The sequence below is a fragment of the Pan paniscus genome, chromosome 4 (genome assembly GCF_029289425.2).
Source record: "Pan paniscus chromosome 4, NHGRI_mPanPan1-v2.0_pri, whole genome shotgun sequence".
Lineage (NCBI taxonomy): Eukaryota > Metazoa > Chordata > Mammalia > Primates > Hominidae > Pan > Pan paniscus.
Window position 1 is genome coordinate 141,743,833 of NC_073253.2, and position 24,564 is coordinate 141,768,396.

Genomic DNA, 24,564 nt, shown 5'->3' on the forward strand with positions numbered 1-24,564 from the left:
TTGCCAATTATTTGCTTTGGAATAGTCACTTGCCTTTTACATTCAGAAGCGGCAGTGCCCAGAAACATTAAGTTGGTGGGGGCATCTGGCAATTTAACAACTTATTAAATAGCTTTTCATCCTTAAAATACTACTTATTTTAGCTATGCCCCATCCTCACCTCCATAGGTATCTGATGCTGTCTATTCTTGAGTTGTTTGAGGAGATTCTGGTTTCAGAAAAAAAAACTTGAGTTGCCTCTTTGTTTTTCTTGACTGCTAGGTTATGTTGAGTGCTCTCATATCTGTCACATCCTTTTCCACTTGTCCCATCAGCTTTGCAAGTTGCTGGTTCTTTTTTTCTCAATCCTTATTGTTGGGTTATGACTTAAAAAAGAAGTTCTTCTGTCATTTTATAGGGTGTGAAGTAGGCGGTAAATAGATGATCAGTTCATTATCTTGACTGTATTATTAAGTGGGGGAAATACAGAATAGATGTAAAGCATGATTACATTTTAGTGAAAATACTTATGTCTTAAGAGAAGCACGGAAATAAAATATACTACAGATTCCATACCATTGATATTTCTTTCTAAAAGGGATTTGGGAAGACTGATTTCTCTTCCGCATTTCTAAATTTCTTGAAATGTTTATAATAATCATGTATTTATAATTGGGAAAAAAATTAAAGAGGCTTTTTGCTATTTTCTTTTGTTCTTGAAGCCTAAGTAGAGAGCTGTGTGCTTGTGTAATATTTCAGTGAAGCTTTAAAGTGAAACTTGGTATAGATTATCTGTGTATAATTATCTACAGTTAATATATTTTTCCTGGTATAGTTTGGACAAAGACATTGTCCAATAATTTGGTAGTTAAATTACCCATATGAAAGATTGACTTGTCAAATTTGTTGATTTTTATAATAGGTGTTTGATCAGTATGTAAAGACCAGGGCAGAGGAAGAACGCAGGGAAAAGAAAAATAAAATAATGCAAGCCAAGGAAGATTTCAAAAAAATGATGGAAGAAGCAAAATTTAATCCAAGGTATGTGGTTTGTTTCTCTTAAATATCAAAGTGTATTTTTTGGCTATTTGGGCACTAAAAGCTCCTTATTTGATTATCGGTTTTTGCCAAAATTTCTAATCTTTATTTTTTACTATGTTTCCTTTAGAGGAATCCTAAGTGCTCTGAGAAGGGTACCTTTGATTTAAGTGCTTCCCTGTGGGAATAAGTTCTTTAGAAACTAGTATATGATAGAAAATCTGTGCCCCATCTTTGTAAAGTTTTATACATAATGAGTTGCAGAGGAGGAACATTATTTTGATTAAATTGAAGTGGTGAAGGACCTTTTACCACTTCAATTTCAAAATTTTCTGAGTGTCTAGTTAATGGTCGTGTCTGACATTTTCAATTGATTGATAATATGTATTAAATGTAATGGGCTGAAGAAAATGAGACATTTTAAATTTATTTGCCTAGTTTTATAGTAATAACAGTTACTGGGTATTTTATGTGCTTATTTGCACTTTAAAACATATATGTATGCATTTATACATTTACATGTAAACATGACTGAAAGCATATAATTTTATATATATGCATACAGATATTCAGTCTTCAGAACAGGTAGTTTGATTTAGGTACTTACGTGATACCTGTTTTATATGAGATAAGCAAATTAGGTAGCTTGCCCCAGTGAAGCTGGGATTTCAATTAGATTTCAGTGTTGCACAGAATTGTATAGGCAGGGGGAATTACTCTTGTTTATGACTTAGATGTAAGAGTAGTGGTATTAGGTTACTAGGAATACCTCAGTATTCTAAAACTGTCGGGTAGCATCATGGAGTCTCTGGGTTAAATGGCACTTATTATAAACGTTCATCTTATATAAATAGTTAATTTTGTCTGTGGAGGTAGGAAAGAGTGATGCTGTTTAAGAAGAATGTTTAATATAGTTTTATATTTGAAATATGGTATTAAAAGTTTTAGAAAATAAAGCTAATAGAGTATTTGTGATATGAAGAATTTAATATTCTTCAGGGGTAATAGAGGTTCAGACTTTCCAGGGAGTCCTGAGTTTTTTCTGAGTCAAAAGAGTGAGATCGTGAGTCAAAATAGTTGAGTCTGCGTTATAAAAGACATTTTGGGGGGCAGTTGAGGTCACTTGGTAAGAATTGTATATTAGATGTTAGAGAATTAGTAATTTTCCTGGGTATTGTGGTTATGGAGGAAAAAGGCTTTACTCTCAGGAGTTGCATGTTGAAATATTTCTAAGTGAAGTCTTAAGATGTCTGCAGCTTATTTCCAAAGCATTCAGCAGAATATATTTATTAAAACTCCATATGGGTCTGTGAATAATTGAAACTCCAAAGAGATTTCCCTTGGTAGATATGACTAAGTCTTACCATATCGTAGTACTCTACTGGTGTTCTTTTCAGGCAGGTAGAATTGTTGAAGTGATCTGTATTATGCAGGTTACTTCATAAAATGAAACGATCAGGCACTAAGGGCATTGTCCTGTATTGTTATATTGATACATCCAACTCTGGCATAGAAATTAAGACCATTTTTAGTCCTAGAAGAATGCAAGGAGGAAAAACTTTAAAATGAGAAAATGTTGTCTGTTGGCCTAATTTTTTTTTAAAGTGGGAAAAAATATTGCAGAACCTTTTAGTAGAGCTAGTAAATATAGAGCACCAGAGTTTGTTCCAACGGGAAAGAAAGGGGGAAATTACTGAACTGTGCCTGTCTCTTGTATGTCGTTTATCTTTTTAATGAAAATTTAAGTCATACCTCCCACAGTCAGTTCTGGTCACTACTATCTCCCTGTCACCCACCACCAGCCATTACCCACTTCCTTCCAAAATATTTCTTATCCTGTTTGTTTTAAAGTAGTTTTTTCACAGTTAAGAAATAAGTCATATGAAAACATCTCCATGGGAATCTAATGCTAAAAGTTCACTTCTGTCTTTTCTCATAAAAAGTGTCAGATATTTTACCTATAAGTAATAGAAATAAGTCTAAAATAAATCAGTTATCACTTTACACGTTGATTTTCCACTTTTTAAAAGGTTTTTTCTTTAATCATAGTTTATGCTTTAATCATAACAATGCAAGTTTATTATCCCTTATCCCAAATGCTTGAGACCAGAAGTCTTTTGGATTTCAGATTTAAAAAAAAAAATTTTGGAATATTTGTATTATACTTACTACCTGAGCATCCCAAATTCAAAAATCTGAATTGAATGTCTTGTTGGCACTAAGTAAGTTTTGGGTTTTGGAGCATTTGGATTTCAAATTTGGGATGCCCAACCTGTAGTTGCTTTTTCTATCTTAAAATTATAAACTGAAGGGCTTAATTTATCATGAAAATAAAACATTTAATGGACTACATATGATCCCTTTTCTGGAATATACATTTTTATTTTACCATGCCATTTTATTATTGTTATGTATCTGTTGTTCAAACCAGGTTTGCAATATATTCGTTGTTAAAAATGTTGAATTAATGTTGGATATTGATTAGTATTGGTTGCATACAAAAGATTATTAGAATCTAGCCTTGGCCAGCAAAGCTTAAAAATAATAAATGTTAGCTGTGAGTGATACTCTTAACCTTCAGTTGATGTTTTAAGTTCTAAATTGAGATTAACTGGCCAGTTTTTTGTTTGTAATTAAAACTATAACATAATCTTTGTTTTAACAGAAGAGAATGTTTTATTTTTGCATTTAAATAACTAAATAGCTTTTAAATGGGCTAATCTTTATTTTTTTTCTTCTAAAACCATGCTAAATATAGGATTGTTAATTATAAGAGTAAATTCTTGGCCGGGCGCAGTGGCTCGCGCCTGTAATCCCAGCACTTTGGGGGGCCGAGGCAGGTGGATCACGAGGTCAGGAGTTTGAGACCAGCCTGGCCAGTATGGTGAAACTCCATCTCTACTAAAAATACAAAAATTAGCCAGGCGTGGTGGTGGGCGCCTGTAGTCCCAGCTACTTGGGAGGCTGAGGCAGAAGAATTGCTTGAACCTGGAGGTGGAGGTTGCAGTGAGCCAAGATCGCGCCACTGGTTAAAGCTTCAAATATTTAAACTATATACCAAATATATGAAAGCTTTATAATGCCTTTTATTTATGGAGAAACTTCTTTTTTAAAACTTAGGCTCATTAGCCCTCATAAGCCTCATCCTTTTATTTAACCTGTTCGGAGTTTGCTGAGCTTTTTGAATTTATAAATTGATGTTTTCCATCAAATTTGGGAAGTTTTTGGCTAGTAATTTTTCTGCCCTAATTCATTCTTTTCTCTTTTGGGATTCTAATCACACATATATTAGTGTTTGATATTATCTTACATGTCCCTGAGACTGTTTCCCCTACCTCAGTCTTTTTTCTATCTCCTCTTTGGATTAGATAATTGTTAGTGATCTAACTTCATATAATTGACTCTTTATTCAATTGTCAACTCTCATGTTAATCCTATCCAGTTAATTTTTTTTCATTAGTTTTAGGTTCTTTTTAATATTTTCTGCATCTCTGCCAAAACTCCTTATTTGTTCATTCATTTTTAGACCATGTTTTCAATTCTTTGAACCTGTTTTTCTTTGATTCTTTCAGTGTAATAATAACAGTTTTGTTTATTTAGTTATTTTTTTAAGAGGCAGAGTCTTGCTCAGTTGTTAAGGCTGGAGTGCAGTGGCTCAGTCACAGCTCACTGCAGCCTCAGACTCCTGGGCTTAAGCAGTCATCCTGAGTAGCTGAGAATATATGTGTGTGCCACCATGCCCAACCAATTTTTAAATTTTTTGTAGGGACAGAGCCTCACTATGGTTTTTTTTTTTTTTTTTTTTTTTGAGACAGAGTCTTGCTCTGTCACCCAGGCTGGAGTGCAGTGGCGTGATCTCAGCTCACTGGAACCTCTGCCTCCTGGGTTTTTTCTCCTGCCTCAGCCTCCTGAGTAGCTGGGATTACAGGTGCCTGCCACTACTCCCAGCTAATTTTTTTTGTGTTTTTAATAGAGACAGGGTTTCACTTTGTTGGCCATGCTGGTCTTGGAACTCCTGACCTCAACTGATCCACCTGCCTTGGCCTCCCAAAGTGGTGAGATTACAGCCATGAGCCACCACACTATGTTTTTTTGTTTTTGTTTTTTTGATTCAAGGCCTTGCTCTGTTGTCCAGGCTGGAGTGCAGTGGCATGATCTCGGCTCTACAGCCTTTGCCTCCCAGGTTCAAAAGATTATTTTGCCTCAGCTTCTCAAGTAGCTGGGATTACAGGCGTCAGCTACCGTGCCTGGCTGGAGTCTCACTGTGTTGCCTAGGCTTGTCTCGAACTCCTGGCCTCAAATGATCCTCCTACCTTGCCCTCCTGACGTGCTGGGATTGCATGCATGAGCCACTGCACCTGGCTAGTAATAGTTGTTTTAAAGTTATTGTCTACTTAGAACGACATCTGGACATCTTGGGTTTGGTTTCTATTGACTTCAAAAAATTTTTTCTATGGATCACGTTTCTTTGTATATTTAGTGATTTTTGATTGAATATTGGACTTTGTGGCTAATATGTAGAGACTCTGGTGTCTGTTACCTTTCAATGAAAAGTGGATATTTTTGTTTTAGTAGGCAGTTCATTTACTGGTTGCCACCTTAATTTTAGGCTTGACTTTATGTTTTGTTAATGTGAATCTCTGAAAGTGTAATATGTTTCTTTTAGCCTTCCAGCTCTGTTTTCCTTGTGGATCTTTTGTGGACTTTGTTGGCCTGATCCTATTCTCCCTTTAATACTACTGACTCTCTGTTATCTCTTCTATGCTCTTAACCCTGTAGTAGCTTGATATATAGACTGATCTTTCCCTGCTGTTACACAGCTTGGCCTTAGCTGTGGACTCATGGGTAATCGCTAAGTCAGATTTTTCTTGGGTACCCTCTCTTTGTAGATTCCTCTTCACTCAAGCTCTAATCTTTGCTTCCTCCAGTTCATTAAGACTGTGGTACTCTAGTTGGACTTGAGCTCTCTCTGCACCTCATAAATTTCCCTTCTTTCAGGCATTTCAGTCTTACTCCTTCTGTTGTCTACTCCTTGAAATCGGTTGCCTCATATACTTTTGTCCAGTTTTATAGTTGTGTATGGAGAGCTAATCCAATAAGAATTTTTCTATTATGGCCGGAGGAAGGACTTAGCTTCATCGCAGAGTGGAAATTGATGAGCTCTTGTCTCTTGAGGCATGCAAATTCTTTACTCTGTGATCTCTTTCTTTTTTTTTTAATAATAATATTTATTCTCCTAATTCTATGCTGATAGCATACACATCCCTTAACCACATTTTTGCGCATTACCTCTTTTTACTCCTTTCTGAAACTTACTGTTCACTGTTAGGTAGATATTGAGTCCCAGTGTCTCTTTGTCATATACTCTTGTTGGAAAAATGGTATCTTCTGCTATGCCTTTATACAAGCAGAAGTAACTGCCAAAGTTAGCACACTTGTAATTTTGTTACAGAGCAACTTTTAGTGAATTTGCAGCCAAGCATGCTAAAGATTCAAGATTCAAAGCAATTGAAAAGATGAAAGACCGAGAAGCCTTGTTTAATGAGTTTGTGGCCGCTGCTAGGAAGAAAGAGAAAGAAGATTCGAAGACCAGAGGTGAGAAGGTAAGATGGTTTTAGTTCCAGTGGTGTGATTGATGGGAGTGTGAATGGGAAAGGTCTATGCTGGTGTTATGTTTCTAACCTTATCCATTGGCATAAATAATAGGACGTACATGGACTGTTCTTTTAAGTTAACTTTTATAATTATTTATGTATGTGTGTATTCTATCACTTTACTTACATAATGCTTATTTTAGTAGCTTCACTAAACTATATACTTTTGCTTTAAATTGTGTTAATATTAAGATGCCTGGTAAACTCAGAACAGGTTGTTAGGACTGCCTGCTCAGTTGTACCTTCTAAGATTTCAAGATTCTTTATAGGTTGTAATATTTGAATTTCAAAAAGCTTCTTTATCTTTTTTGCCCTCTAAAAGATAGCATTTTAGTGACTTTCTATTCTTTCAGTAAACATATCTTACATATAAATTATTGCTTATCAGAATTAAAGGTCAGCTATTAAAGATTAATGAATTCCAAATGTCATTTGATAGCAGTGTCAGGAGTGGAGAGGAGCTTACCACTGGGGAGGAAAACTAGTAGGGAGATGACCCCAGTGGTGTGTGAACCATCAAAACATGCAGCCACTCTCCTTAGTGTCCTGGTATGCTTTGTGAATGTAGAAAAATAACCTCTGGAGCCTAATCATTCTTGACATTTAAAATTGCCTCTTATTCTAGAAAGTTATAATATTATAAGTTCTATTAAGAAATGTTGTTGAAAGTAATGCTACTCTTGGGAAGAAGTCTCTTTCATTCAAAATAGTAACAGTATTAGCTAAAACAGCTTTTATCAGAAATATCTGAAACCTCCTAATTATCCGATTTATTGGGCTTCCAAGTGAGTTTTCCAGAATTGTTTCACTGTTTACTTAAAAAATGATTATGCTTCTCAGAGGAAATGTGTAAAATCAAATTCTACTACATAATTTTATATGTTGAATTAGAATCATGTTAATGAATTATTTGCTACTTTTGATTTTAGAATAACCTATTTAAGAAAACCAAGTAAATAAGTGATTGTTTGATTTTGTATGATTGCTTTTATACAAATTAAATGTATTTATCTTTGCATTTGTGACTGATTTTCTTTTTCTAAACACTTTTTTTATAACTATTTTATGTATTCTGTTTTATAACAAGTGGATAGACTTTACAGTTTTGTGCTGTGCGGCCTGTCAATCAGTTCAGTGACAGCTGTCAATCACTGACACGCAAAGTGTTATGGGATTCCCTAGTGAGGAAAGAATTGGTATCTCTGTGTGGTGACTTTAGCCTCCCGAGTTCCGGTACTTTACATTTTTTTAGTCTTTTTCCTTATGAAGTGATGAGAATTGTGCCCAGAATGTGTTAATTTTAAAAAAGAAATAAATAGATATGACATCTAAATTAAATAAATCTAATATTTAATATATTCAGCTTTATTTTATTTTGGCTATAAAAATCGTAATTCTTTAAATTACAGGGTTGGCTTTATACCATTACTAGATTAAAAAAAAAAAGGCAGGAAATTGCTAAAGTGAAGCTTTCTCAGCCAATTTAAAGAATGCAAAATCAGTGAGTGACTAGGCCATCAAAGCAGAAATCTTTAAAGTAAGGGTTTAAATATAGTGGATTTTATATTCACATTTTGAGCACATTTGGTTAAGGGGCTTTATCATTTTTCTTTCATGACTTCCACTGTATTGTTTATACTGTTCTTAAGTATATTGTGTATACTTAAAAAAAAAATCACATTGTAACTGTGTAATTAGATAGCAAGAGCAGTACCAGTAGCATGATACTAGAGTTTATTTCCTTGTTCTTGTAATTCTCCAGCTGGTTGTTGTAGCATTGTGATAGTTGAATCAATAGCTGAACACTAAAGGTTTAAAACTAATTTTAAAACTAATTTTGAAAACCTGTGAAGAACATTGACTTCTGGTGAAATTCTTGTTTTTCTTAAGTAGCATTTTGATGGTAAAGTCATTCTCACAGTAAGAGCATCATTTTCATGTAGTTTTTACCACTAGTTTTCCATTTTATTAAAAAGTGCCTGTAAAAGTCTACTTATTGACCAGGCGTGGTGGCTCATGCCTGTAATCCCAGCACTTTGGGAGGCTGAGGCACGAAGATTGCTCGAGACCAGCCTAGGCAATATAGCAAGACCCCCATCTCTACAACAAAACAAAAAAATAGCTGGTTGTAGTGATGTGCTTCTGTAGTTCCAGTTACTCTGGAATCTGAAGTGGGAGGATCGCTTGAGCCCAAACGGTCAAGGCTGCAGTGAGTTTTGATGGTTCCACTGCACTCCAGCCTGGACAACAGACGGGCTTCTTTCAAAAAAAAAAAAAAAAAGAAAAAAAGTCTACTTATTTTGTTTGCCAAAGTAACTATTCTTAAGCTATTTTATTGTAATATATTATTATAACCAATTTTTATAAAATTGTGGTTCAAATACTTTACCTTTTGAAATAGCACATTTGAGGTTGTATGTAATTGGAGTTAATACACTGTTACAAAATTGACATATTTTTCTCTTCCCTCTCTTTTAAATTTCCTGTGAATAAATTATTTTTGTTATAGTAAGGAATGGGGAGAATAATAAGGCCTTGAATTGCAGCTAATGGTAAATGACATTTTTTTTGACATTTATGCAGCTGTCAGGCAATTGTTCTCATACTGATAGCCTTAGTAAGCCATTTATAACCTGTCATGGTAATATCCACAATGAAAGGAAGTTAAAGTTTAATTTTATTTAAAGTTCACTTGTTTATACATCACACATTTAAAAACCTATATGATAATCCTTACTTTATAGGTTTCGTGTCTAATATATGAAAATTGTTTTAAGCTAATACAAATTCCTGTGGCTTAGAAAGATTCCTATTTGATATAACTTGCATGTTTTATTTAACATAAATTTTGTAAATTTTGCCTTCCAGTTGTCAAATGCGTCTAGGAATTTGGTGTTCATCATGTCAGATACAAAGTAGACAAGATGAACAGAAAAATTTAAGTTACATCACTACATCAGGTGGTTTCTTAATCACTGTCTGGAAATACTGGGTTTATGAGTATTTCTTATTAGTTCAAAGTGAAAGGCCAAGTTTAGTAGTGGAGAAATCCACAGCCAATTAGCTGTTGTCTTTAGAAACATTTCTGATGCAGATATTCTGTTTCTTATAACCTTAAAAGTATTTTCCAGAAAGAACATCAACTTCACTTTTTTTTTTTTTTTTTGAGATGGAGTTTTGCTTGTTGCCCAGGCTGGAGTGCAGTGGTGCAGTCTCAGCTCACTGCAACCTCTGCCTCCTGGGTTCAGGCGATTCTCCTGCTTCAGCCTCCCAAGTAGCTGGGATTACAGGCACCTGCCACCACACCCAGCTAACTTTTTGTATTTTTAGTAGAAACGGGGTTTCACCATGTTGGTCAGGCTGGTCTCGAACTCGTGACCTCAGGTGATCCACCCACCTCAGCCTCCCAAACTGCTGGGATTACAGGCATGAGCCACCGTCCCTGGCCTCAATCTCACTTTTAATCCTCCAGTAGGAGAAATGAAGTTGTAAGGGGAAATGATAGTGTTAGACTAGGCAGAAGGAATGATTCATATATTTTTGTGCATACACATTTTAAATCCTGATTCCCCTGATCAGGTGGGAAGGTACCATTTTCAATTCCTACTGGAAGGGAGGGGTTCTTAATATGGTCAGAATCCTTTGTTGAAATGACCTTGGTTACCTTGGATATCTTCTGTGGTAGGAGTACAAAGTAGTATACATGGGATTAAATTTTAAAACAATTAGGCCCTCAGACATACATAAAAATAACTATCTCATTTACTCCTTTCCTCACCTATTTAAATAAATAAGAAATACAGTTTTGGAGAGGGGTTTTAAGTAGTTGTATATGTTGATACTGAAGGATTAATGTTTAATACCTTTGGTATAATGTTTTTAACTTGGTATTTCAGTTGTTGAGTATAATACTGGATAAACACTTAACATTCTGAGTTTATAATGGTATAAACATTACATACATGTTTAATGCTAAAAAGTGTAGAAGATCTGAATGCAATTTTTTAGTAATGATTAATTATGAACATAGAAATTCTGTAACTTTCTCACATATCAAGGTGTACAGCTGCCTTTTTTTCACCAAAATATAAATTTTTACCCTATTTTGATTTTAGACATTTGACAGTATAAGTTTGTAATGACTTGCAGTGATTTTTAAATATCCTATTAATTTCAATGGCCAAAATTTTTATCCATCTAGTTTTTTAAATAAATCATTTTTACCTTGTTGATATTAAAGTATTGTCAGCTTCATAAGCCTGACTCTTAGCTAAAAAGAAATGCAGCTCGATGTAAATTTATATTCCCTATGAATACATGGCAGTTCTGAGATCTAAAGTTATCAACAATCTGAAAAAGCCTTTTTCTATAGTTTAATAATTTCTTTATAAAATATTATTTATCTTGAATTTGGCAAATTTAGATGAAAGCCTATATGCTTGTTGATGTTTACATTTCTAGTAAAAGAACACTTCTGATCTTTTACTGTAATTCTACTCTAAATGCCTATATTTTAAAAGTTATTATTCTCATATTTAAGGTAGGTGAACTTTTTTTCTAGTTGTAAATATTTAAGATATGATGAATTTCTCATGGTACATTATTTTCCCTCCCATCCCACTACCTGTTTTAAAATACAGATTAAATCGGATTTCTTTGAACTATTATCTAATCATCACTTGGACAGTCAGTCTCGATGGAGCAAAGTAAAAGACAAAGTAGAAAGTGATCCACGTTACAAAGCAGTAGATAGTTCATCAATGAGAGAAGACCTTTTCAAACAGTACATTGAAAAAATAGCCAAGGTAACTGTTGTGTTTACTTGTATTGCTTTCATTGAATAATACAATTCTTGTGTTTAAGGGTATATGTTGTTGTTGGGGATTTTTCTATTGGGGGTTTGGATTTTTTCTTGTTAGTATTCTTAACATGAGAGTCTAGTTGATTGGGAGATGAGAGGTACACAGTGTTTAGGTATATTCTGGGCAAAAACTAGATTTGGAATTTTTTATTTGGCAAGCTAGTTATTCTGCAAAAACATATTTTGATGGAGTTGGTGAGAAGGATAATGTAGTTTTTGCTTTTACAGAATTTAGACTCAGAAAAAGAAAAGGAGCTTGAAAGGCAAGCCCGCATTGAGGCAAGCCTTCGAGAACGAGAAAGGGAGGTTCAAAAGGCCCGTTCAGAACAAACGAAAGAAATAGATCGAGAGAGAGAGCAGCACAAACGAGAAGAAGCTATCCAGAATTTCAAAGCTCTTCTGTCTGACATGGTATACGTTAATCTTTTACTTTTTTTCTCTAAAGTACTGGATATTGGAAATTTATTATATTACTGTTATGAATATTTTAATGTTCTTTAATTCTGAGGGAGATAATTTGCTAAATTAGAAAGCATTTAAAAATTGAATACTTGGTATTAGTACTGTTAGTATAGGAAAAAACCCAAGTTATTTAACAAATTCAGAAGTTAGGCATTTTGCATATATGGAAAGTCATAATCATTTAGTCTCACAACTTTATTATTTATTGTTCTTGATGAAAGTCATTGTAAACTATTACACACTTACCTGCCATAGTGATAAACAAAACATGCTGAACACAATTTAACCTTTTCGTTGGTGATTTAGGGCCATCATTGTGATGATCAGTTATACTTGCAGATGGTATGAGATTGTAGGACTGGAAGTGTAACTGACCGCAGGAGATACCCTGAAACTTTGTTGAAAATCTTTCTCCCTTACCCCTCAGAGTTGTTGAGGTATGTAGGGTTTTTTGTCCCTACAGTGAATGACCCTAGACTACTGTCCTACTTGCTAATATATTTTGGAGTTGGGGGTGGCTTCTCTTTGTCATATCTCTCCTATGCTATTTCTTTTCTCTTTTTCAGTGGAGCTTGCTACTCTTGTCACTTCTGATTTCTTCCCTTGCATCTGTTTCTTACTCTACCCAGCAGTATCCAATCTTTTGGCTTCCCTGGGCCGCATTGGAAGGAGAATTGTCTTGGGCCACACATAAAGTTCACTAACATGGCTGGGCACGGTGGCTCATGCCTGTAATCCCAGCACTTTGGGAGGCCAAGGCGGGCAGATCACTTGGGGTCAGGAGTTAAAGACTAGGCTGGCCAACATGGCGAAACCCCGTCTCTAATAAAAATACAAAATTAGCCGGGTGTGGTGGCGCGTGCCTGTAGTCCCAGCTACTTGGGAGGCTGAGGCAGGAGCATCACTTGTACCTGGGAGGTGGAGGCTGCAGTGAGCTGAGATCGCGCCACTGCACTCCAGCCTGGCGACAGAGTGAGACTCCGTCTCAAAAAGAAAAATGTACATTAACACTACTGATAGCCAATGAGCTAAAAAAAAAAAAAAAAAAAAAAGGACAAAAACATCTCATAATGTTTTAAGAAAGTTTATGAATTTGTGTTGGGGTACATTCAGAGCCATCCTGAGTTGCATGTGGCCTGTGAGCCACAGGTTGGAAAACCTTGTCCTACACCCTGGACAATTACAGTAGTTTCCTAATTTCTCTCCCTACCTCTAACATTCCCTCAAATTTATCTGTTCTATTGCAGTCACAGAAGTCTTCCTAAAAAGCTAATCTAATTTTGTCACTCTCCTGGTTACTTGCAGGGGATGAAGGTTCTCTTTACTCCCAGCAGTTTCCTACAGGTCACATTTAGCCTCCTTAGCATAATATAAAAGATTGTTCATTTCTTACCTCCCACCTTCATATTTCCTTAACACCTTTGCTTTCTTCATTTGCTCCTTGAACTGTAGCCTTGCTGAACATGCTTAATGAACCATACCATCCTTCCATTGCTCACGGCAGTCTCTCTACCTGATATGATTTGGAAGTGTTCCTGTTGCAGTGACAGACTTTCTCGTTCTTCAGGGGTACGCTCAAGTATCTCTTCTGTGAGGCTACTCCTGACCTATCTAGGCAGATTCGATCTCACTGTTCCTTAGACCACCCTTGTGCTCAGCATACGACTCTGCAGCACTTATTACCTGTATTTGCAGTTATTTGCTTACATGTTTATCCTTTTCGTTTTTTTATTTTTTATTTTTTTGAGATGGAGTCTCACTCTGTCACCCAGCTGGAGTGCAGTGGCATGATCTTGGCTCACTGCAACCTTTGCCTCCTGGGTTCAAGTGATTCTCCTGCCTCAGTCTCCTGCGTAGCTGGGACTACAGGCATGCGCCACCACACACAGCTCATTTTTGTATTTTTAGTAGAAATGGGGTTTCGCCATGTTGGCCAGGCTGGTCTCAAACTCCTGACCTCAGGTGATCCACCCACCTCCCAAAGGGCTGGGATTACAGACATGAGCCACCGCACCTGGCCTTTTTATCCTTTTTTTTTCTTCTTTTTTAAGTGAGCTCTTTGAAGGAAGGGATAGCGTCTTATTTTGTAATCTTATTGCAAAGCACGGTATTTATCTGACTTGTATTTAGATGCTTGGTAAGTGTTGGTTAAATAAATGTTTTTGTATTTTTCTTTTCTTACCTTTCTGTTATTTTAGTCTATGTTTCTTCACATTGGCAGTAGTGTGGCTTAACTTTTAATGCCATTATCACCAATGAAGCATATCTTTTTGCTGGTTGGTGAGCCAGCCAGACCTGTTATGCCTTCTGTTATACTGTCTTCTTCTTAAAAATTGTTTTGAGAAGCCATAATTGTATATACTTACGGGGTACAGTTGCTGTTTTGATATAGGTAGATAATATGGAATGATTAAACCAAAGCTGTTTAACATATTCATCACTTTGTTTGCCTATAATTTTTTGTGGTGAGACATTTGGAATTTACTCTCAGTTATTTTGAATATAGAATACATTATTGACTTTAGTTAACCCTGGTGTGCAGTAGATCTCAAAACTTATTTCTGCTGTCTCTGAAACTTCATTATCTTTGACAAGTAACTCCTCATTCTCTCCCTTGTCCTGTCTCCTACCCCCTAGACTTTGGTGACCATCTACTCTCTATTTCTATGAGTTCAACTTTTTTGGATTCCACAAATGTGAGACTATGCAGTATTTGTGTTTCTGTGCTTGACTTATTTCACTTATATTGTCCTCTAGGTTTATCCATGCCATAAATGAATAGAATTTTCCTCTTTTTTTAAGGCTGAGTGGTACTCCACTGTGTATATTTATTACATTTTCTTTATCCATTTATCTGTTGCTAGACGCTTAGGTTGATTCCATGTCTTGGCTATTGTGAATAATGCTTCAGTGGACATGGAAGTGCAAATAGACATTCAGATAAGTCTCTTTGGTGATATATATATAATTTTTTCTCTTCAGGTACGTTCTTCAGATGTGTCATGGTCTGATACTCGTAGGACCCTCCGAAAAGATCACCGCTGGGAATCTGGATCCTTATTGGAAAGAGAGGAGAAAGAGAAGCTTTTTAATGAACACATTGAAGCACTTACCAAAAAAAAGAGAGAGCACTTTAGGCAACTTCTGGATGAAACTTCTGCAGTAAGAATCTCTTATTTTTCTCATTTTAATCTGGATGAATCTTGTTAGTAATTTCTTAAAGCAAAGCATTGATATGATTTTTAGTGTCATGGTCTTTAGATTCATTACTGGAATGCATCTTATGACAATTCTCTGATTTTAAAAAATTATGGTATTCTTAATTATTTAGAAATGCCTATTCTTTGCAGTTTTCACATTCATAACTGCTCCCATAGTAATTCAAAATGTCCTTAGCCATGTGGTCAGTGATCCCTCCTAATAATAGATTTAGCAAATTTCTTCTTTTGATCCATTTTCAATTTGGTACTATGGCCTCTTGTTCGGCAGTTTGTACGCTTTGTTATCCAGGTTTTGTTCCTTTTTATCTGCTCTCTTTTTGGTGATGGTTTCTTCAGAAGTTATGATGTTTGCCCATGTAAATACAGGGTTTGCAGGTGATTGTCTTAGGCCACCTTGAAAGTATGGCCATGAAAATAACTCTTGTGGCAAGCCAACAAAAAGAAATTGCATTAACGCTGCTTCCCTGTCCCTAACTAGTCCAGTTACGCTTGGGCATTACAAGAGATCGCAGGTCAGTGTGTAATATTATGTACCTATGTGCTGCAGTTTGACTCCCTAAGTAAAAGTGAGTTGTATTTATGTTTTTTATTCATGTCTTTTCAAAGATTACCTTAACATCCACGTGGAAAGAAGTAAAAAAAATCATTAAGGAAGATCCTCGGTGTATTAAGTTCTCCTCCAGTGACAGGGTAAGAGGATTTTGTGTCGAGATTTACTGTCGGTCTATAAATACTTAAATTGGGGCCTAACAGAACTACTATCTTAACCAAAATGAAGTTGATTGTTTTAAGTGAATTACTTTTAAGTGTATGAGAAGTAAATCTGAATTTTAAGTTTATGTATTGTTTCTTGCATGATAAATTAGCAAGACAGCACAATAGAAAGTTTAAAATTTTAGTACTTGGGGTGAAGCTTGTATTTTAGGATCTTAGAAATTTAATGAAGCTGCAGTTTTATTTTAGTCAGGTACCACTAGACAGACATATTTAGGCTGGCAATTGGTACCAAACTATCAAAGCACTTGACTCTTAAGCCAAACAGAGCCCTGTAATGAGATCGCTAGTTCTCTTATGCTTCAAGGTCTGAAACAGTGAATGATGTCAAGAAAAGTGTTGTTTACTACAGTCCGTTTTATCCCTAGGCCTTTTATTTGTTTTCTTTTACATCATTCCGCTTTCCTGGTTGGTTTCTGTAGGTCTGGGCATCTTTTATAAAAACTCATAAATCTAATATTCTTCCCCCTCAAAGTCTATTGGATTGTAGATGTTTGGACCATAAAATATGCATGACTGGGAAAGAGGGGTAGACCCAGTCTCAGTTTCTAACTTTTCTGACTGTTTAGAATTGATAATAAAGTCTTTTTTAAGTCCAAAGAGTTTATTCATCTTACTACTTTTGGCTTGCCAGAAAGCTAAATGCTCATTACTGTGTAAGTTAAGTATTGAGTGTTAACCTACAGTTGCTGTATCCACAAATTACTGTTTTTGTTCTTGAAGTTAAAAATACAGTGTGCAGGAAGTGAACACTTAATCCTTAATATCCTTATTTTTAAGTGTCCACCTCATGAGGTTGTTGTAAAGATTGAAGTAGATGATCCTCATAAAATGCTCAGCAGTGTAGCACATAGCAAGTTCTCAAGTTTTAGCCACTACTAATTTATGATTCCTCATTCTTTCTATTTGCCGCAAAAATGAGCCTTGCAGATTGTGATTTAATGAATTTTATATATGAACAAAATGTACCCTGTTGCCTTTTTCTTTTGAATTTTTAATTTTATTATGTGACTTACACATTACTGTTTAATAAATAATTGATGTTTATTTTGGAATTAGTGGGTTTTATTTCCATAATCTTAACTTTTTTTTTTTTTATTAACAGAAAAAACAAAGAGAATTTGAAGAATATATCAGAGACAAATATATCACAGCCAAAGCTGACTTCAGGACGCTTTTGAAAGAGACCAAATTTATAACATATAGGTGTGTGCAATGAAATGTTTCATATTGGCAGTCATTCTCTTTACTAGTCTTTACTCTAATGGTCAGAGCATTCTTTGCATTCACACACATGTTGACATTATTAATTTTTAGGGATAAGAAGATACCAACTTCTGTCCAAAGTCAAATACAGCCCATATCTACCATACTTTTTTTTTTTTTTTTAAAGAAAGGGCCCAGATGTCAATTCTTATTTTGTGTTACCCACCCATCCAGTTTTGAATACATACCTTTTTTTTTTTTTTTACTTCACCGCTTTTTTTAGGAATACCCTCAACTATATAAGAATTGTATTTCGTGAAGAGACTTTTAAAATAATCTTTCACTATCAGTTATCTTTGCCTCCTCTGAAGACTATTCAGTGTGGTTAGATCATTCTAAAGCATGAAATCATCTATTTAAGCTCAGCATAAACATTTTTTTTTTCCCTCAGAGGAAAGCATTTTGCTGGGTACATTTAAATAAAAATTGTAAATTATGAAATCAGAGCCTCTAAACAAGATTTCTCTGTAGCAAACCCAACAGTTCTTCGCCCCTAACAATTTATCATCAGGAAAACAATTTCGCATTGCTTACCAGTCAGTATGCAGGAAACCATTTTTGTTTCATGCTCCAGCTTTTCTTCTTTAAGAGAGAAATTTGAAACATCTTAATAAAGGGTATGTGCACGGGAGGCTAGATAGTGCTGAGGGTGTGGTTTTTAGATATTTTGTCATTTGGATTTTTTGGTCAGGATCCTTAATGTTTTGCATCAGCTTGGGCTTTTAAATTAGATGTGAAGTAAGACTTCTTTCTACATTTTTATAGTTAATTTAGTGAAAGATGTGAAAGTGAAAGCTTGTGAAAGATGCTGGGATTGGCAGCCCCGCAGACTGAAGTCCTCTGTTCATCCACAGAACAGGTACAGCACGGGCAAGATTTACCCACCCACCCTCAGCCCTGATCTGGAGGGACCACCACTAGGGGTGGGAGGGTAATTCAGCTTCTGAGGCCCTTTCACTCCTTGGAGTCTTTGCTGAGGCGACTTACAAAGGTGACCACTGCCGTGAAATTTTTCTTAAAAAAAAAAAAAAAAAAAAAAAATGGAAACACAATTAGGAACTAGGTGGACATTTCCAGCTCATTTCTGAAAGACCTATGAACAGCAGTCAGTAATTCTTGGACTTCTTTTTCTTATTTCAGATCCAAAAAATTAATCCAAGAATCGGATCAGCACCTGAAAGATGTAGAAAAAATTTTACAGAATGACAAACGGTATCTAGTACTGGACTGTGTGCCAGAGGAGAGGCGTAAACTGATTGTGGCATATGTTGATGACCTGGATCGCCGGGGTCCACCCCCACCTCCCACAGCATCGGAGCCCACGAGACGATCAACAAAATAATTCTAAATACTCTTCCATAGGGGCATCTATTCAAAATGCTTGCATGAGCCAATTTTCAGGTTTTTACATATATGTGCATTAGTCAACCTATTGCGAAACCATCTGACAAACAGAAGGAGAAGCATTTGTGAACAGTTTCTGAACAGAACACTTTGGAAATATTTATGCTTTTCTTTGTGTGGCATGACTGACATACATACTCAAATATAGGCTGTCTCTAGTAAATCTTAAAATCTTGAAGCTAAAATTCATCCTTTTATGAGGTGTGGAAGTCAGTGACTTGGTGACGTTCTTCCTAGCAGTGTTAATACATGCAAGAAGTAAGAGCATTTGTGGCTTGAACTTGCCAGATGCAAATACCACAGACTCCAAGAAAACCCGAATTGGGGTTTGTTTTGTTGTTTTTTTTTTTTAAAGCGGGTAAAAGAGAAAACACTGAAAATTGAATTCTTATCTTCCAGAGGCTACGATTATTATAATGGACAATACTTTTACCTTTGTCTCTAAAGATCAGATTAGTTTTATTTGTTCACTTACGTGCTTTGATTATCCCCTCTGAATTATAGACCAAGTCTTGTTGTTTAGCCTAAGAGAAGATTTATGTAGTAATTTCTTCTCAGGTATGGAACCACGGTCATAACTAACATGTTGGCCAGAATAGAACCACTGGTTAAACATATTTTATTCACCATTAAGTGATCTTTATCAATATTCTGGATTAGACAACAAATTACCTTTCTGGGTGTTTCTTGTAAACTATACTCCTGTTTGAATGTTAAACTTTGTTGCTAAAGTTTAATTTTAAGATGTTTGAATGTTCAGTTTATGTATTTGAACTACAATAAACCAACCCTTTTTATATATCTGTATTGTATATGATTATTGTTACTTAATTTTTAAGAGCTTATTTTAACCTGTTTTAAAAGAAGCAGCAAATAGAATTTCACACAAAGTAAGTTGACTCTAAATCTTAAGTATTACCTAGTTTTTAAAGGTTTGAATATAATAATGCAGTATTTGCAGTATAAAAAGGAAGGAATTTGTAGAGAATCATTTTGGTGCTCAAGTCTCTTAGCAGTGCCTTATTGCCTCATAGCAAGAAGATGCTGGGGTTTTTTTTTGTTTTTGTCCTTTGTATGAATGTATGATGGTTTGCGCCTTTTTGGCATTCTTTCAACATGTCGTGTACATCACACCATGAATCAGTTCCTAATTGATATATCTAGCTTTACCTCCCGAGTTAAAAAAAAAATCTTTTTATTTTATGCCTTCATAGGTTGCTCGTTTCAGAGTGCCACATAAATAAAATGTTTAAGAAAATATATATGTTAACAGAATAATTTATTTTCCATTATCTCATACCGACTATGGTTGTAACAAATCCTAGAAAGAAGGAATACCAGCAGATCTGTATTTGTATGTTGTGTGTATACAGTCACAGACACACACATTCACATCCATGTTATATAGTTCATAGCTTAAATCTATTAAGTGCCATGGAAATTTTGTGAACTCTGTATGTAGGAACCTGGCATTGATCAGACTAAGGTCTTCAGCTGTAAAGTTGATAAACAGGATATGTTTTTTCTTTTTATGCGTACAAAGGATCTTACTCTGTCTCCTAGGCTGGGGTGCAGTGGTGCCATCATAGCTCACTGTAACTTTGAACTCCTGGTTTCAGTGATCCTTCTGAGTAGCTGAGACTGCAGGCATGCATTACCATGTCTGGCTTTTTTTTTTTTTTTTTCTTTTTTAAATTTTTTTAGAAATGGTTTCACTCTGTTGCCCAGGCTGGCCTCAAACTCCTGGCCTCAAGCCATTCTCCCACCTCGGCCACCCAAAGTGCTAGGATTACAGGCGTCAACCGCCACACCTGGCCTTCTTCTGTTTCCTTTTTTTTCTTTCTTTGAAGTTCATTTTATAAGTTCATTGAGTGATTTTTAAGTACTGTGAGGAATGAAATTGAAGTGCTTGCCAAAAGGAGCACAACTATTATGTCGTATGTAGAAATATGACTGTCTCACAAGGGTAAAGTTTCCAGAATGCCTTATTTTGTTATTCTGAATTCCACATAGTATTGTTTGCCCACTTACTACATTGTTTCTCACAGTAGAGAAGTGAGAAGAAAACAGTTTGGTGATAGCTGTTCTAATTTCCTACTTTTGTCTTAAAGTATCTGGGTTTGATCAGATAAGATACAAATCAAACATCTCTAAGCGGATTTTTTAAGGGATCAAGTCGGGACTTAACTTTGTGTATCAGGTTCTTAATGAAAGGTTCATTGTAATTACTCTTTGTTCCAGTGTCTGCATCTTGATTTGGTGCTTGTTAGCAAACTCTGAAAATCAGTTCACCCTGAGACCTGTTCCAGTGTTAAGGTCAAACAGCCCCATAAAGCTCCATTGTTCCTAATAATGATTTTGGAATGATAATTCAAGACAAAGACAGCGTTAAATCTCCAAAAACTATCTGAAGTAAAGCGTAATTATTTTTATTTCTTTACAAGTTTAAAGTGTCAAACCCTGGAAGCTTACATCCTAAATTTACTACATATAATGAACATAAAAATTATTAATTCAAATAATCACAGACAATGATAATCCTTTTTATAACTACCATATCACAAAACAATATTTTGGATTCTTGGGTTAAATTTTACTTTATTTGAATACATGAGCTTCAAATAAAATTTGTAATGAAGGGTGTAAAAAGAATATAGCCCTACCTCCTGTGTTAAAAAGCAAACTATGACCACCTATGAAAAAGCGAAGAATCCGGAAACCCATAGACAACATAAAAAACAAAATCTTTTTTTTTCCATAACATATCCTTTATATTTCAGATTCTCCATGGCTTGGTTTGCCCTAAAGGCGTTTCTATTCTGAGGGAACCTTTCAGTGAAAATACCCGAGTTCCATAACAAAGTAATCAAGAATCATGGGTGAATGTCATTATACTTAAAAGGGGCAGAAATATAATCATGTTTTATTGGGTATGTTTTACCTTGCTATAAAATGAATGGTTATTGCCTGTTACTCCGATTTTACCATATGTCTGGGTACACAGTTTTACTGCTTTTCTTTCTGCATTGCCCTTATGCTTTTTATTTTGTATTCTTAACCAAATTCTGTCTTGCCTTTGTTGAATTTTCTCTTTTTGATATTAATCTCTTTCTCAGGTTGCTCGATTATTTTTATAACTTAGAAATCCTATAGTATTTTAAAAGTTGAGTAGGGTTCAAGTTCAATGTTCTGAGTAAGGGTAAGTTTAGTACCATTAACAAGAAAGATCACCATCTCCATCTTTTATTTGTATTTGAGGAGTAATCTATACCTATATCATTAACCATGGTTTATCTTGGGAGAAAGGAGATATTAGGAGGAACACATTTTTGCTTATAGAAAAATAACTCCCACATTTTGGAAGTGAAGAGAGGGCATTTTTAAAGTATTTTTTTCCCCCATATCAGACTACTGAATGTCATTGGAAAGCTGCTACAATTCTCAGACTTAGAAACTGAAGACTCATTCAGGTAGCTTTAAAAAGTTCACTGAAGCAGGCTTTAGTATAAGTTTGAATTTATTTAAACTTAGCCAGAACCAGCCATGGCTTGAAATGAGTCCAGAATTGGAATAAGGTGCTGTTTCTTTTTCTTTGACCTTCAGTCATGAACATTATGATACGGACTTTTCGTCAAGTAAATTAACACTTATTAAGTAAATGAACGCATTAAAATTTATCATTAATGTGTTGAAAATCTCAAGTGAAAGTAGATTTTGAGCTTTGGTTATGTGAAATACAATTTAGTAGGTAAAATTAGGACTAGCAGGTCCCGGGTGAAACTGAAGGTAAAGGGGCTCAGCTTTGACAGAACCTCTACTGCAGGCTCCAGCCGGTCCACTACAGGGCTGGTCCTAGGGGGTACCCAGTAAAACCTCTGTGAACAAATGACAGAATAGCCAGGCTGTCTAATCACTTTGACAGCAACATCTTTACACAACACCTAAATTGTTTGGGAAGCCAAGTTCTAATTCTGAAACAATTATTACTTCTAACATGGTTCTCTACTTACCACATTGCACATTTGGAAAGTGTAGATTGTGAAATATTTTTATAATTCCTAATGGTAATAATTATATCATAGTTTGTAAAGTCAGCAATATTGATAAGCAGCAGTACAAGTAAATACAATAATCACAGTTTGTTTTGCTTTGAAACTTAAATCTATTTAACACCTTCCCCTGTCTCTTGATATTCATGTTCCCAGGGGATAGGGTCATTGTCCTGTACAGAAGGGACTGTGTCCCTCTCATGCCAAAACTGCTCTACATCAGGAAGGATGGGAATCTCTGCCTTCTCAGTTTTCCCTTTGCCAGAGGAGGGAGAGCTGGGTTTCTCTTTTTCTGGTATGGATGCTGGGGATTCTGGAGATGGAACGTTGTCAGGAAGACCCTCTGAGTTGCCAGCTGGTGTTTGCTGAGACTCTGAGACAGTTGGAGGTTTTTTGGTTATCATCCATTTCCATACACCTTTCAAGCCTTCCCTGAACTCTTCCGACATCACAAGAAAAATGAGAGGATTTGCTGAAGAGATGGAAAACATCAAGACTTGAGACAGGGCTATGAAACCTTGTGGTGGGGCCGGGCCTGCAGCCTTCAGATGCCATACCCACAGCCAAGCTACCCATTCGGGGAGCCACAGGAGAGCAGAGGTGATGGCAATGCTCAGCAGCATCACTGTGACTTGCTTTGAGCGTATCTGGTTTCTAAGATTTTGAGTCTTAGTTCCTCGTTTTTTACATTGGTCATAAGCTCTCCAGAAATAAAAGCTGGCAAAAAATAATGGAAGGCCAAATGCCAAGAGTGGGTAGAGCTTACCAAACATCGACATAAACTCTTCAGCCACAGCTGGTACATCCACGAGGCACATTTCCACACCTTCATGATGCCTGATGGTGCTAAAGAACCATTCCGGCAGGGGTAACAGGCTAGCCACAGTCCAGATGGCCACCAGCACTGACCAGATGGTGTAGTTGTGGATACTCACTTGCTTGGCTGGGTCACTTGCATACATGAAGCATACTTTGGCCACCACAACGATTGTCAGGCTCTTGGCTGCCATGCATGTGTGGATAAACCAGTCAGAGGACTTGCAGACAAACCAGCCTAGATCCCAAACACTTTTGGAGTACGCCGTAGCTCGGATAGGTGCAGAAAACAGCAGGAGGGAGAGATCAGCCAGGCTGAGATTCAGAATCAGGGAGTGGATCATGGATGGCTTTCCTTTCCAAGCATTGTGAAGGAGGATGCCAATCACACACAGGTTTCCCACGAAGCCCACCAGGCAGACAGCCACCAAGAGAGCCGGGATGATGGTTCTCCAGTCCTGGGAATCAGAGGGCAGGTACCCTCCGGCAAAGTGGAGGTGAGCAAAGGACACATTCATGCTGCTGGAGTTAGAGTCTGCAAAGGCAGCTGCCAGCATCACTCTTCACAGCTTCTTACAGAAGTTAGATTCTTATTTAGGTTTGTCTTTCTGCCTGGGCTCTTTTGCATAGGAAATAAGTACTCTGTCGTCAGTGTCAAATGACACTTCTGGATCCTCCCCTTGCTTATTTCCTGAGAGCAGAATGTGGAAGGAGGCTGGCTGTTAATCTCTTCTCTGCTGCGTACAATATACTTTTGACTGTACCGACTGTCAGATAGCAGGAGCACATGGCTGCTGCTCATTAGCAAGTCTAATACCAAATCATCAGCCCTGTGGAGTAATACAAATATACCCATAAATGATGAATGAAGAGAACATACATGTAAGTGGCATGTGTTCCTTGGGGGGTCACTAGAGCCAGTCAAGGCAATTATTTTCAACCAGCTCTTCCTAAAATCTTGACTGCTGTCTGTAATTTAGTGAACACTACATCTGAACCAAGTTCTTTGAACTTCACCTGATGGCCTGATCCAGTGGGTC

The 24,564-nt window shown here is 36.1% G+C and overlaps 2 protein-coding genes across 13 annotated transcripts in view; one reads left to right on the forward strand and one right to left on the reverse strand.

The window, feature by feature from the left end:
• Positions 1-19,460, forward strand: part of TCERG1 (transcription elongation regulator 1) — a 64,320-nt gene extending 44,860 nt beyond the window's left edge. For 8 of the 12 annotated variants that reach the window (XM_034960725.3, XM_034960722.3, XM_034960721.1 and 5 more), the window contains 8 exons: positions 902-1,020; positions 6,470-6,620; positions 11,312-11,476; positions 11,761-11,943; positions 14,977-15,156; positions 15,822-15,905; positions 17,095-17,195; positions 18,396-19,460. In XM_034960725.3, coding sequence (XP_034816616.1) covers positions 902-1,020; positions 6,470-6,620; positions 11,312-11,476; positions 11,761-11,943; positions 14,977-15,156; positions 15,822-15,905; positions 17,095-17,195; positions 18,396-18,597 — 1,185 coding nt within the window. In that variant the 3' untranslated portion in view covers positions 18,598-19,460. Of the gene's footprint in view, positions 1-901; positions 1,021-6,469; positions 6,621-11,311; positions 11,477-11,760; positions 11,944-14,976; positions 15,157-15,581; positions 15,728-15,821; positions 15,906-17,094; positions 17,196-18,020; positions 18,120-18,395 lie in introns of those variants that run through there. The other 4 variants (XR_008625444.2, XR_004671692.2, XM_055112753.1 and 1 more) reach the window with 3 other exon arrangements.
• A 297-nt stretch (positions 19,461-19,757) lies between these two features.
• Positions 19,758-24,244, reverse strand: GPR151 (G protein-coupled receptor 151). The gene has a single exon (XM_008954491.4). It carries the CDS (start codon positions 24,079-24,081, stop codon positions 22,822-22,824), a length of 1,260 nt encoding a protein of 419 aa, XP_008952739.2. The 5' UTR covers positions 24,082-24,244; the 3' UTR covers positions 19,758-22,821.
• Between the last annotated feature and the right edge of the window lie 320 nt (positions 24,245-24,564).